The following is a 13916-nucleotide window of genomic DNA, read 5'->3' as shown; positions in this document are numbered from 1 at the left end:
GGAAAATTTTACAATTATTGCTATTTCACAGTATTTCCAAACATATTTGCTAATCTTTACCTCTGTGGTCCTGCTGATTACGACTCCCAGAATTCTGTCCAGACATTCTGAGGGACATCTTTGAGGCTAAATGTCTCTGTTGATCATCCAGAAAGGCTAAGTCTTCAAGGTAGGCTGAACTTGTGGCTGGAAAAGGAAACAAATTAATTTTGTGTTTAGGTGGAAACAGATACAAGCAGTTCTGTTCTGTAAATATAACTTCTCAACGCTACCACTAGATATTTTTCAAGTAAAAAGAAATAATTAAAAAACTTGTTTAATTTAAAAGATTTTGTGTTTCCAAATACAAACAATAAATCATGTGAACTTTTGGTGCTCTAATTTCTAGTATACTCCCACAACCTAACCCTTGCATCATCGCCAACCTGTTTGTGTTTCTAACAGATTTTCCACACTCAGGGATGCACCAGCTGAGAACCTGACTCTGGCAGTCAGGTTAGAAATGTGGCTCTAGAGACAGAGACATCAGGGATCAGAGTCAAATGTTTGCCAGGGCTCAGAACAGGCAACACCAAATTCTACCTGTAACTAGTGGCTAATATCTGATAACATTCATTGGAGCATGTCTGGTTCAAAGCCACATTACAAACTTTGGAGGAAGTGGTGGACTAATTATCTTAATGGAGGATAATTGTTACCTTGTTAAAAGAAAGTAATGAGTTAATTTGACTGTAACAAGCACAAGACACTGCACAATTAAATGTGCACATGGCACGCTTACCGTATTTCTGCACTAAAAATGCACCGGATTATAAGGTGCACTGTCGGCTTTTGAGGAAATTGAAGGTTTTTAGGTGCGCCTTTTAGTGCGGAAAATACGGCAGTTGTAAGTTAATCTATCAGGTTGAATCAGGCTCAGACAAAATGTCTGTCTCGGTCTGGGTTGGGCACAATTTTTTTTAGGTTCGAGCTAAACTTTAGCAGATTTCTCCTAAATGAGATTTAGCTGATTAGTTTAATTGTTCTGTCAGTGGTTTTCATCACTGTGGAGAAAAAGTTAGATATGTTCATCTGCTTGATTAATATATGATGGGATCTGGATGGTATGTTCAACTTGTTGAATATTAAACAGCTTAAAAATTAAATGCAACAGAACAGAATGAAGTTCTTTCTTGTGTGCATGTGTGTGTCAATATAATTTCAGAATTAAGGGATTAATATGGAATATGACAGAATATTTTTGATGTCATCAGTCGAAATGACAGAAAACAAAAAAATCTAGTGCAATCTCTGGATTGAAATGAAATAAGTTTTTTAGAAAGTGCCTTGAGATGACATTTGTTGTGAATTGAAGCTATAAATAAACTAAACTGAATTAAGTGAAATAGTTTTTTTTACAAGAGTATCCATTATGTTTGAATGTTATGGTCACCCTGCTGCATCACTCTAGCACAGGGATGGGCAACTCCAGGGCTTGAGGGCCAGATGTGTCTCTACTTCAACAAACCTGAGTCAAATAATGAGGTCGTTAGCAGGACTCTGGAGAACCTGACTGCACTTACACTGAAAGAAATAACTCTTTGGATTAACATTTAAAAAATCATGGAAAGATTTGTGTGTTGGCTCAACTTAACTTTTGTGGTTGATTCAACTTATTTACTTTAGTTGGACCCAATGTAATTTAATAGAACCAGACCAACTAATTTGCAATGTTTTGGACCAAATAATTGACTTTACTTGATTAAGATGAATCCAAATTTAGTTGAAACCAACTTATTTAACAGTGATAACTTCACACTACTTAATTAAGTTGATCCAACCCATGAAAATTAAGTTAGCTGAACAAACATGCTTCATGCTGAAAGACAGCTATTTAATTGTGTGGAAATCCTTTCCATGATTGAATTACGTTAATTCAAAGACATATTTTTAAGTGCTACTAAATTAAGTGTTTTAAGACTGCACTGGGTGACAGGGTAGAAAGAACACTCAACAATTAGAAAAGGTATAACAGAACTGTATTTTCAAAATTGTTATCCATTTTCTTTACCATGTGCAGTGCAGGCACATTACTACAAAAAGTATAAACTCTTGCCATATGGCAACCCATTTGAACATTCATTTAAGCTAGTTTTAATAAATAGTTTAAACAAAACCTTTAATGTCAGTGTTTAATTAGTAACAAGAAACTTCAAAATAGTTCAGCTTACCACAGGCACAGATTTTAAATTTACAAGATTCAATGTTTTATTTTAACAAAATGATATACTTAGCATAACATAACAGTCAATAACCACACAGGAACCTGGATGAAGTCTGCCATGGCATCTGAATCCTGTGGATAATAAGAAAAGTACAAATTAAAAAAAGAATGAGGTGAAAGTTTTGATTTTCTTGTGCACAACCTCTGACAAACAGAATTATAATACATACAAGAGACATTGTAGAACTCTCCTCCATCGTTGTCAAGGAAAACTGAGAGACATCCCAGGGTAGCAGTCCTTGTGGCAATAACATCTTTGGTCCACAAGTAAGAAAAACAATAAAAGTAAGCATAAGCATATTCTGAAGAAACTAAATCACCATCCATCCATTTTCTGTACACCCTTGTCCCTTAATGGGGTCAGGAGGTGCTGTTGCCTATCTCCAGAAAACATTCTGGGTGAGAGGCAGGGTCACCCTGGACAGGTCGTCAGTCTGTCGCAGGGCAACACAGAGACAGACAAATAACCATGCACACACACTCACACTTAGGGACAATTTATTGAGGCCAATTAACTTGACAGTCATGTTTTTGGACTGGAAACCGGAGTACCCGGAGAGAACCCACCATGCACAGGGAGAACATACAAACTCCATGCAGAAAGACCCCAGGCCAAACTAAATCACATTTTTTCAAAATAAGTGGCCTAGAATAATTGTTCACCCTTAAAGGCCCCAATATACTCGGACTACTGCGGATACTGTGCGCATTCCATGAACCGCGCGTACTGTCCGCGGACTCCGTGTCTTCATACTCGAGCGTACTGAGTACAAATTCCGTGACAAATTCCTTTATTTCACACAATCCTAATGAGAACTAGCAAGTTTGATTAACTATTTGGGCCCCTAGCTCTGTTTCTTCTCCATCTGAGAAGCTTTCACTCAAGAAGCTTTAACTCACCTCTCAGTGTGGGACAGAGAAAGGCAGTGACATGTCGGTTTATCTGGCAAAGACAGTGAACCGCTGCCCGGAGCAGCACAGCTTCCTACTGCGGGCAGAGGAGCAGCAGGAGGCTGCGCTGGCTTTAGCTGTAATCGGGGATCCATTCAATAAGCTCTGTTTATTATGTTCCGAAAGCACAATTGTGATCGGTGTAATAATTTGTGCACCAATCGAAAATGAGCACATACCCGATCATTGTTCCTTGCTGCTGTTGGGAGAAAAAAAAAAGTCAGACTCAACTTATCGGACCACCTCTCTGCTCCGCTGCTGATACAGTCTGGGATGATGTCTTGGTTTTTGTTCTCATAATTCTGCATAATTCACCATGTCAATATTTGCATGAATATAAAGCCTGTTAAGTATTTTCGCTTACGTGTCTATCACGTCCCCATGACAACTATGTTGACTTTTAACATGTTGATCTCAACATTGAAACAATATGACTCGTATAACCCTGGGTTATATGAGTAAAGTTATAGTTATCAACCTTATCAGCCCGGTGTCACATGGAAACCAGTTCGATGTGAACACTGTTTCCACCAGGCAGTTTACTGTGCGGCACCGAGTACACGCTCATAAAAATCTATCCTTGCGCGGACATGTCCGGTGGAGTTCGCGGACTGAAGTACGCCCTTGATACTGGGGCCTTTATTTGTTGTCTGACTAAGACAGGTTAGAATGTTGATGGTTGTATAATTAAAGGAGCAACTGTAATTTTCCAACCTGCTACCGAAACACAACTGGTTTTGTCGAGCATGAAGTTTATTGTACAGGTGTGAAGAAGATTAATGTGCATGTGTGCACGAGTCGAGATAGATGAAAAAAAATTGCTGAATTTCCTTCCTTAAACAAAATCACGACAGAATCCTCACCTTTCTTTCAAACTGGACCAGAATCTTGGGAAATGCATCGTCAACAACTCCTCTTCAGCCTTGAAAGCAACACGAGAGATCCCACTTTCTACTCTGCCAAAATCTGCAAAAACAGTAACAATCACACCTAGCTCTGGAGGAATTTTGCTGATAGACCTGTCTATCAGCAAAATTACACCCCCCAATGATTTTTGGGGGGAGGGGTACAATTAGGCATTTCATTCAATATAAATACATAAACAAGTGTATAACTTTCAAATAAAATACCCATTTTGTTAATATAAAAATGATGTAAGCACTGGCATGAAGAAAATGCTGAGCAATAATGCTCAGATTTGCAAAACCGTCTGCTCGTATGTTGCAGAAGTCTAAGAATCTAATGTTTCCAATCAATGAAGTCTATTTCTTAATGCAAAGTCAGTCTACTCAAGTCTATGCAGCATTACCTATTGCAGGGGTGCCCAATACGTCGATCGCGATCGACCGGTCGATCGCAGAAAGGTTTTGAGTCGATCTCGGTAGATGACCATCTGAACGCCGCCAGGACGCTGAGACCAGCCCTTCCTCTTCTGACGGGCTTATCAAAAATATTCACTAAGATCCTAAACGTTTGTAGCTTCATTAAAAAAGAATAATTATAAAAAAATCAACAAAACATGTTAAAATGAATAATCTCAGTAGTTATTGTTTCAACAAGGTGTTGCGCAATTCAGTGCCTTTCAGTCCCATTAACAAAAAAAAGAGAAAAAATTAAGGGGACTCAAAAACCGACTGACGAGCAGAGCAGGAGTTTAAATTAGCTACTCAACCACCGCTGTGTTCATGAGAGGCTTATTAATAATCGAGAAATAAATATCAAACCTGGAAACATGATATTGTAACGGACTGAATGTTGTGTTTTTAATGTAATCCTTGCTCGGCTTGCGGGATGCAGGCGGTTGGCACGGCAACGGGTGTGCTTAAACGACAAAGAGACAGAGAGTAAAAAGGTAGGAGTGGTTTTGAGTTGATCGTCTGTTCGGGTTGTTTTACCTTTGTTTACCTTTGCTGTGGCTCATCACACCTGCTGTAGTTTCTGAACATTCAATTAACGACAAAATTGGACTAATGACCTCGTTTGTGAGTATACGTCACAACAAACATCAAATAGGACAAATATATTTCATTTGTTTAACAAACAAATGGGTAATTATGTGAAACTAAATTAATTATATCCCGAATTCAGAAGATTTGCCTTTACTGGGCTCTTTGGTTCCTCCTATCAGTCTGTAGTTTCTCATACTGATGTCATCAAACCAAATTTCAGATCTACCATGACTGACTGACACCTGCTGGCATCAGGTTTGCAACCAGCTTCTGACTGAGAAACCAGTAAGCTGCTCCCAGTGTCAGAATCTCACTGAGGAAGGAACTGCGTTGGGTTTTATTTCTGCTATAGCTGATGCATATTCGCATATAAAATAAGTCAATAGAGTTTAATTTGCGATTTTTATGTTGTGACATGAGGTAGATCTCAGGCGGCTGGTGAGAGAAAAAGTAGATCTTGCTCTCAAAAAGTTTGGGCACCCCTGACTTATTGGGTTAGTAGGTACTATTATTGATTATTCCTACTATTAATAAAAGTAAAAAATAAAAATAAAAAAAAAGTACAGTGGCCCCCAAAACTGTTACTCAAGTAAATGTAACCACTACTAGCCAGCTCGGAAGATGGATAACAAAACTAGTAGCCTATTCTTGTTAACTAGCTTAGTGTTAAATTTAGAGGTGTGCCGATTTGTCGGCCACCGATCATAATCTGCCAATTTCCGTGAAAAAAATGTATGATAGGTGATCGGCGATCATTGTCTCTTTTACCGATACCGATCACCTGCATCTCATTTCGCAGCCTGCCTGTGCAGCTGGTCTCCTCTTTCCTTCACTCTGCGCAAACGCGCAGCAACAAATCCTAAGCGATGTGGAACTATAGCGCACTGAGTGAATGGGGAAGTTTGCGTGTTGCGGCGGAAAATTACTTCGGGATGAAGCACTTTTAAATGCATCAACACAACGATTCTAATATGGCATAAAAACAAAGCCATACTTGACGGAGTTTGGCTACATCGAGGCTCACTGCAGTAAAAAAGACATATGGAGGATCAGACAGCAGGTAAAGCAGCGCACAGCTACAAACACTCACCCGGATTAGCATGACGGTCAGAAACAAGGGCGTAGGAACGAGTCTGTCATTGGGGGGGACGCATATCGGAAACCTGACAGATGAGTAAATAGCTTGAGCAGAAATGTCAAACAATTATGCCATCAACACATCAGTAACGCGTTACTCTAATCTGACCCTTGTTTCAGTAACAAGTATTCTAACACATTACTATTTACAATCCAATAGTCAGATTAAAGTTATGCATAATATAATGACTGTCATTCCAGGATAAACACTCACTTTAGCATTTGCCTCACAACTAGCAAGATAAATACTCTGGTAGCACAGAGCCGACCAGATTCTGATGTATCTTATTGGTCAAAATGCATTGATATAAATTGACTGGCAATTGAACAGGTTCTACTTATTTCTAAAACCAAAGTAGAAAACAGCTCATAAAATAAGACACAACAGTTTTAAACTCAATACAGCAGTTTGACTAACAAAAATAAAATCTAAAAAAACAAGTTTTGTTCTTCTTGAACATCTCTCTACATCAGTGCAACAGTTTGATCTACAAAATAAACAAAAATTATACTTTTCACGTCTAACAGACACCTTAGCTCCTCACTGTTAACTCAGTCTCACTTCCCAGCACTGCATTCAGTAACTTACCAAAGATCCAAGAAAAACACCAAGGCAAAAAGACTAAATGTTTTTTTTCTCCTGTCATTTTCAGCCGCAAACATTTAACTAAAATATCTACGGATATGTGTTTCTGCATGGATTCATGGATTTACAACAGACACTACAGTAATGTACAGTGTCAGAATGTGAACTAAATATAAAACGTATGTTTTTATCATACAGAATGAGAATTTAAACAACTTAATTTTCAGATGTATACATTATTATACATCTCAACTCTATTTACTGTGTAGCAAAAATTTTCACTAATTTATTTTTAAACCTCTCCTCAAGCACTTTTCTTATTGTCTTCTAACCATTAACTGGAAATAATGAAAAAATATTGAAAGTTGAAAGAAATCAACCTGACATCAGTCTCCTCCTGTTCTCCTTTCTGGTTCTATTATAATTAATATAATTTTTATATCTTCACACCCTGAAACGCCAACTGGCTCTCCGATGTCTTCCCTGACCTGCTCCTCTCATAATAAAATAGTTTAGTTTATTTAAAAATTAAAAACAGTTAATACATATTTCAATAAACTAAATGAAGATCTCACCAGAGCTTCTTCACCTTTCTTCAACATCATTCTAGCACTGCTGTTCTCCTAAATATATAATATAATATAATATAATATAATATAATATATAAATACATGTTAAGTGGTCGAGTATGATCAGGTGTTGCTCAGTTTAAATAATAAAAAGGCTAATTTTGCTGCTGTTTCAGTCTAAATCATTGTGACTAGACTAGCCAACTGTTAAAGTTAGTGGTAAAATTTTGGACATGTGACTATTCCAGAATTAAAACGGCTTAACCAAAAAGATTTAGTTCTATATATGAAAGTAAACTGACAAGAAGATGTTATAAACGAGCGATATTCATGGCAACATTCCTGACAGACAGTTTACCTCCTTCAAACGGAGTTTCTGACTCTGTCTGCTGCTGCCTTTACTCTGAGCCGTTCAGAGGGGGGAGGGGCAGGAAGCGCTCTGCTGAATGCGCTGTTATGCGCCTTCAAAATAAAAGCACGGGAGTGGAAGATTTTAAAATTCTTCGCAACTGCAGTGAAATTATTGGGGGGGACGAATGTGGCTCTCTCCAATATTGGGGGGGACATGTCCCCCGTGTCCCCCCCGCTTCCTACGCCCATGGTCAGAAAGCTAAACAAATAACCCGCAAAATTATTTAAGTCTTCGAGCTGCGATGTCAGACGCTGGTTCTGCTCTCCTGTTGAACCGCTGCTACGCTACAGGTAGTAATATCTGACAGACGGAGCTTCGCTTCTGCTCCACCTGGTAGTGACTCTCACACCGAACCTGCTAAAAGCTGCAGCATCTAACCTAAAAAAAATACATTTTACATACATATTAAAACTTTCGCTGTCCTAACATGAGACAGATAATCTCTGAAAAAAATAATCGATCTCCTCCCTGATCTGCATAATTACTCCGCTCAGTCAGAAACAGCCAATCAGAGCTAGCAGTAATCAGCTAGCCGCCATGCTAACAGGAAGTTTTCATTCAGTAACTCTGGATTGTTTATTGTAATGGAAACTGTTTTTGCCTTTGAATGTTAAGTTTTATACTTGAATTTTTTTGGCAATGTTGAGAGGTTTTATTTTGGCTCTTTGCATTATTTAGCCTCTTCAGAGCCTTCATATGTTATCAGTCTGTTAAAAATAGTACCAATAGCAGTACAATTTGCACAATGCCTGTTTTGTTTTTTTCTTGGAAAAAGTTATTGAAAACATTTTTGTCTAAATTAAGTTGAATTCATGGTTCCTTTTTCCACATATTGTAACCGGTTGTGCTTATGATTAGAAAAATAATAATTATGTGATGGTATCTGTGATCGACCCCCATGGTTGATCGGAATCGGAATCGGCAGGAAAAAACCTGATCGGCACATCTCTAGTTAAATTGTAGTTAACGAGCTAACATTGTCTGCCCAACAGTTTTACTGTACTTACACGGTTTATTTAGACAAAACAAACAACGTGCAAAGATGTTTGCCTTTTAATGGTTTGGTGCCATGATTCTAAACACACAAGTGTGCACCTCTGCACAGCAACACATCTCGTCACGAACCCACTCTTGCAAGCGTCTTAACGCTAATGTTGCATTTAAAGGCGGCTCGGAAAAACACGTTAGTAACAGATTAAACCGTTGTAACTGTTGAAAAAGAGGACACGTATATTAGAACGTGCGGGAGCACTTTTTGTATGAAATTAACATATGAATTATATAAAGTTCACCACTCGGAGGTAAAAAATAAAAATAAATAAAACCAACAGCTTAGTCATTGTAGGCGGGCAATGACGCCAGGAGTAACGCTCACCAAAGCATTTCATTATCCGCCGAACTACATATGCAGAGTATTATAAGCAAGTAAAGTCATAAAAAACAAACAACGGCTCTCGCTAACTGAGACTTGAGCCCTCCCGTTCATGGCATAGAGCCGTTATAAAAGAATCGGATTGTTCCTGAATGCCACGGTACACTCAGCTTGGCCAAGTGATATTAATGCAACATTAACATTAGCAGGCTTGGTTTAGCGGTCAGGGGAGGCAGGTGAGGCAGAGCCTCACCTGTCATCATGGAAAAATAATATATAATAATAAAATAATTTATATTGCTATTTTCACCCTGTGGTTTTTACTATAAAGTATCTAGTTTTTACTTAGCTTAACCAAATCTGATTAGTTTTTTCTTCAAAATCGCTGGATTTTCTCATTTTCCCATTCAAATGCTCAGAAGCGAAGCCGGTGAGGCAGCAGCGAGCTGAGCCTCACCTGGGATTGATCAACCTCTCGCTAACTGCACTGGCTGCCGTTCAATGAGAGCATGTTCTTCCTGTCTGTATGCCGGCAATGAAATGGCTAAAAAACATTTAATATATGGACTGATTTTCAATCATTTCGCTTATGTATATAATGTACAGTGTTTTTTGTCACCAACTGTGTTTGTATCATGTTTTGTGTGCGGAGGAGCGATCAGAAACGGCAGAGAACAGACTCGAGGTGAAGCAGGCAGTTCTCTGGCCTCATGGCAGGGGGCGCTCATGATCCGAGATATTGTGACTCCACAACTGCAGAGTAAGACACAGTGAGCTAGCCATGGAGCTAGCCACACAGTAAATAAGTAAAGTACAGCGATATATTTGTTTTCTCCTCTCTTCCGATGTCAACATGAAAGACTACATTTCTACAGTTAAACAGTTTTCTAAAGTGGATTTTCATTTGAAGCAGGAGATAATAACTAAAGGAAGACCAGCACAGGAGCTGAAAGTTTTGCTTCGAGACAGTTTGATGATTCTCAAACGGAGTAGAAAAGACATGCCGAGGATAGACTTGGCTTTAGATGAACAGATATTTTAGTGCAATTAGCGGTGCATGGATTTCATTGAAAGGTAAAGGTAAGACAGCAATAAGATGTTTTTATTTAGTTTTTTAATAAAATGTGCGTTTTGTGGGCTACAGTTTGTTTAAATAATTCAGTAAAGTAGAAGCGGTAGCTAATCTACCACAACAATTATTTATTAATTAAACATTAAGCCTAAAACATACTACAACAGACTGAATGTTCTGTTCTATGTGCAAAATTCTTGAATGTTTTTTGTTGTTAAATCCTAAAACATGAAGTGGCATTGTTGTCAGTTGCTATGGCAACGAGTCTGCGTAGCTTGGCGAATACAGATCACTTTGCTGTGGATCATAGCACGAAATCAATATCTACATTTTTAAGTTTCACTGAGTTAACGCGGCTATGGATGACACGTAAATGATTAGTCTTTTTGCCCTCCACCGTTGTATGCATGCGCGAAATTCACGTAGGTCCAATAACTTGTGGTGTCTAAGTCATAAGTCAGTGCCTCACCAGCAATGAACCTCACCGCACGTCACTGGCTAGGTCGCATTTGAATCGGATGTACGTATCGGATATGGGTCACATTCGAAAAAGAATCCGACCTGTGCTGTTCACACTGCCATGAAAAGATCAGATACAGGTCGCATTACGTCAAAAAAAATCGGAATTGGGTCACTTCAGGCTGCAGTGTGAACGCACCCTTAGAGAGCTATCTTATAATGGACAAAAAGATTAAAGGCTCTCAAGTAAAAGGCATGACAATTTTACCTAATGTTGGACCCATGAGCCCATGCTAACATTAGCATATTAGCCTGCGAAGACTTTTATGCATAATCTTTTATAAGTAAAATCAACCTGTACCCATATATGTGAGTAGTAAAGGCATACATGTCACATGAAAACATACTGAAGTTGAATAACTCACCTTTAGCGAAGCTCTGCTTCTTCCAATGTACAAGTCCACAAACAATCTAGGACAGCGGTTCTCAACGTGGGCGGTAACACCCCCCTCTCCCACCCGGGTGTTCAGAGGACAGCAGGTGGCGCTGGCGGAAATGTTTTTACAAAAGGGGCGTGCTGGGGGGTCGAAGGTAAACTTTACATCTTAAATGCACAACAATACCAGTTTAGACTTTGAGCAACTTGTTACCATTGTATTGGGTAACATGAAATCATGCCTGGCTGCAACTGTATCGATGGCAGCTCTCCTTCTTCTCCTTCTATTCAGTGTTTGTAGCTTCATGGCGCAGCTCCGCTCCTGCTACTGGTAGCTTCACCGCATCAGTTCAGTGTTACACCGGCTGATGACGTTGCTGTGATTCACTTTGTCTGGTATTTTTGTACATATATTTGGGCAGTTCTGTGATCATGTCAAAGCAGCAACTTGTATTAAAAAGTGTTTTATTTCCGTTTGAAAGCTGCCCGCTTCCATGGAAGGACAACAGAAAATCGCTCTTATAAACATGTAATTACTAAAATCAGGATACCCTCACTTTGTATCCCTCTGAAAAATGAACCCATTTAAATAAAGAAATCCCTCCACGATAGAGAGCGTTCATTTTATAGCGTTAACACCTGAGCTGTAAGTGGTCCGTTATGAAACTGGGCGTGATAGAACAACACAGCACTTTTAAATTTCAATAATCAGAATACCGAAATTGTTTCCGTTGTTTCAAAAGGTTTATGTCAGTCTGACTTTTCCCCATCGATACGTTTCCCGACCTCCCTGCACCTTAGAGGGTTAAAAAAGAAAAGAAAAAAACGACGCGCACATTGCGCAAAACTCTGAAACAGGTGAAGACATAAAACGGAGCGACGAACTAGATGTGAATTATGGCATAAAAACAGAGAATCCGACGTTGAACAGTGAAAAATCAACACATGATGTGAAACATGACGATTAGGAGGCGCAGCAGGTGATGAGTAAAGATTACTGATGGTCAATAAATGATAAAATAAATTAGCAACAGTAAAGAAACTAAAGTGGACATAGCAATAAACCAAGAGAGGATAATAATAATCAGAGGAAACTAAATGACATTCCATGACACTTTCAATTTGACTCATTAGGATTTGATTAAGAACCAGATTTGTTCTTTGTAATTTCTGTCCAGTAAAACTATTAATCTATAAATCAATAGACACGTCTATATAAAGATATAATCCATGTTTCTGTCTCATATTTCTATGGCATTAAAAGGACCTGGAACTTTTGTTTTTCCACTTAAAGCTCTGGTTTGCACAATAAATGCCATGTGGGTGAAGTTTTATGGATGATGCTCTGATGTCCCATTCTCCTGAAGGCAGCACAGAGCTGCACCACCAGAAACCGACAGAAACACTGAAGAGAAGAAGAGCTATGATTAATGTAGTTACAGTTCTATCCATGTTTTAATGTTGCAGAGCTCAGTCGTTTTGCAAATAGTTCAAAGTTTAAACTGGCATGTTGAACATCTTTTATCTGATCATTTTGTGGAATATTTAACAACTAGAAAATGGCAAAGAACAAGAATATATTTTCCACTCTGATTGGCTGCTGTTAGGCCTACAGATTTTAACTTGAATGTTCATTAAATTTTTCATAGACACCTGTGAAAATAATTTCTATCACATGACTTTTTTGTTCTCTGGGAAATTATTTTTGATGATAAATACAGAAACAAGCATAAAAATCAAAACATCTACAATAGTGATAGTAATATTAATAATAAAATAATAGTCAGTGCAAAGTAGCCTACAAAGTTTTTGGTGGGGGGCGGTGAGGGACCTGGATAAGGGCTAGGGGGGCGCTGGCCCAAAAAAGGTTGAGAAACACTGTGCTAGAAGCTTCCCACACTTTATTGCGCATGTGCACTACTGAGCTGATGCATTCACCCCAGTAACGAAAATATTCAAATCCAGTTTACTCAAAATAACAGTCTTGTACCTTTCTCAGGACAAAGATGTAAATTACTCGCATTACTTGAGTTGACTAAACAGTTTAATGAGACTTAAGTAAAACATACAAACATAATTTAAGAATAGGTATTGCCTTTTAGAGTGCACGTTCCTAGATTTGTACAAACAGCTGTAGTTTAATGTAATCTTGCTAGTGTAAGACTCGTGGGTGTCCAGCTACTGTGATTCTCCTTTGAAGAATAATCCACAGAAAATAATTGAGCTCTTTCTCAGTGTCGAACATTTAATTTTTAAAGAGGCAACGATATCCTTCTGCCCGAACGCGTCCTGGAGATGCTTTTTGGTAGCCTCAAGTGAACTTTGTGTCTCCTTTGGTAAATTGTCCCACACTATATAAAGCTCAGGCGGCAACAGGGTGGGTAATTCCAGAGCCAGATTAGCGTCCAAATCCACGGTACTGTCTTTGTAACGAGCCTGCTGAATAACCTCATAGCGTCGAGCCCACAGTGTAAACGACTCACGGCCGTTGTTGCACAAGGGCGGAGGGAGTGGGATTCCCCTCATCGAAACAACCGGAAAACGTAGGCTGTCCTCAGCCCCGCGCTGAAGCTCCCGGCTGGATGTGGCTGACCTGTCGTCCTCTGACATGGTGAATGAAACTTTATAATCCGAGTGAAAACGCCTATATTTTCTTCACAACCCCATCAGCTGTTCTCGAACTCAGCTGACCGGTGTTCTGTCATCGAAC

General features: G+C 38.9%; 2 protein-coding genes across 4 annotated transcripts in view; both read right to left on the bottom strand.

Moving 5' to 3' along the window:
- Positions 1-1896, bottom strand: part of LOC106907952 (protein TANC2-like) — a 53022-nt gene extending 51126 nt beyond the window's left edge. For both annotated transcript variants that reach the window (XR_015764038.1, XM_088007972.1), the window contains exon 1: positions 61-1896. Coding sequence is in view for 1 of the 2 variants with exons in the window: in XM_088007972.1 (XP_087864098.1) it covers positions 61-118 (58 nt within the window). In the remaining variant the exon portion in view is untranslated. The remainder of the gene's footprint in view (positions 1-60) is intronic.
- Positions 1897-2001: 105 nt separating this feature from the next.
- Positions 2002-13916, bottom strand: part of LOC106905408 (protein TANC2-like) — a 51681-nt gene continuing 39766 nt past the window's right edge. For both annotated transcript variants that reach the window (XM_088007975.1, XM_088007976.1), the window contains exons 7-9: positions 4078-4180; positions 2434-2517; positions 2002-2335 (exon numbers count right to left, since the gene is read on the bottom strand). In XM_088007975.1, the coding sequence (XP_087864101.1) occupies positions 2466-2517; positions 4078-4180 (155 nt within the window). In that variant the 3' untranslated portion in view covers positions 2002-2335; positions 2434-2465. The remainder of the gene's footprint in view (positions 2336-2433; positions 2518-4077; positions 4181-13916) is intronic.

The sequence above is a fragment of the Poecilia mexicana genome, unplaced genomic scaffold (genome assembly GCF_051168715.1).
Source record: "Poecilia mexicana isolate PSO_F unplaced genomic scaffold, ASM5116871v1 scaffold_8, whole genome shotgun sequence".
NCBI classification, from domain to species: domain Eukaryota; kingdom Metazoa; phylum Chordata; class Actinopteri; order Cyprinodontiformes; family Poeciliidae; genus Poecilia; species Poecilia mexicana.
The sequence above is the reverse complement of the archived record's forward strand: the minus strand, read 5'-3'. Positions and strand labels throughout refer to the sequence as shown.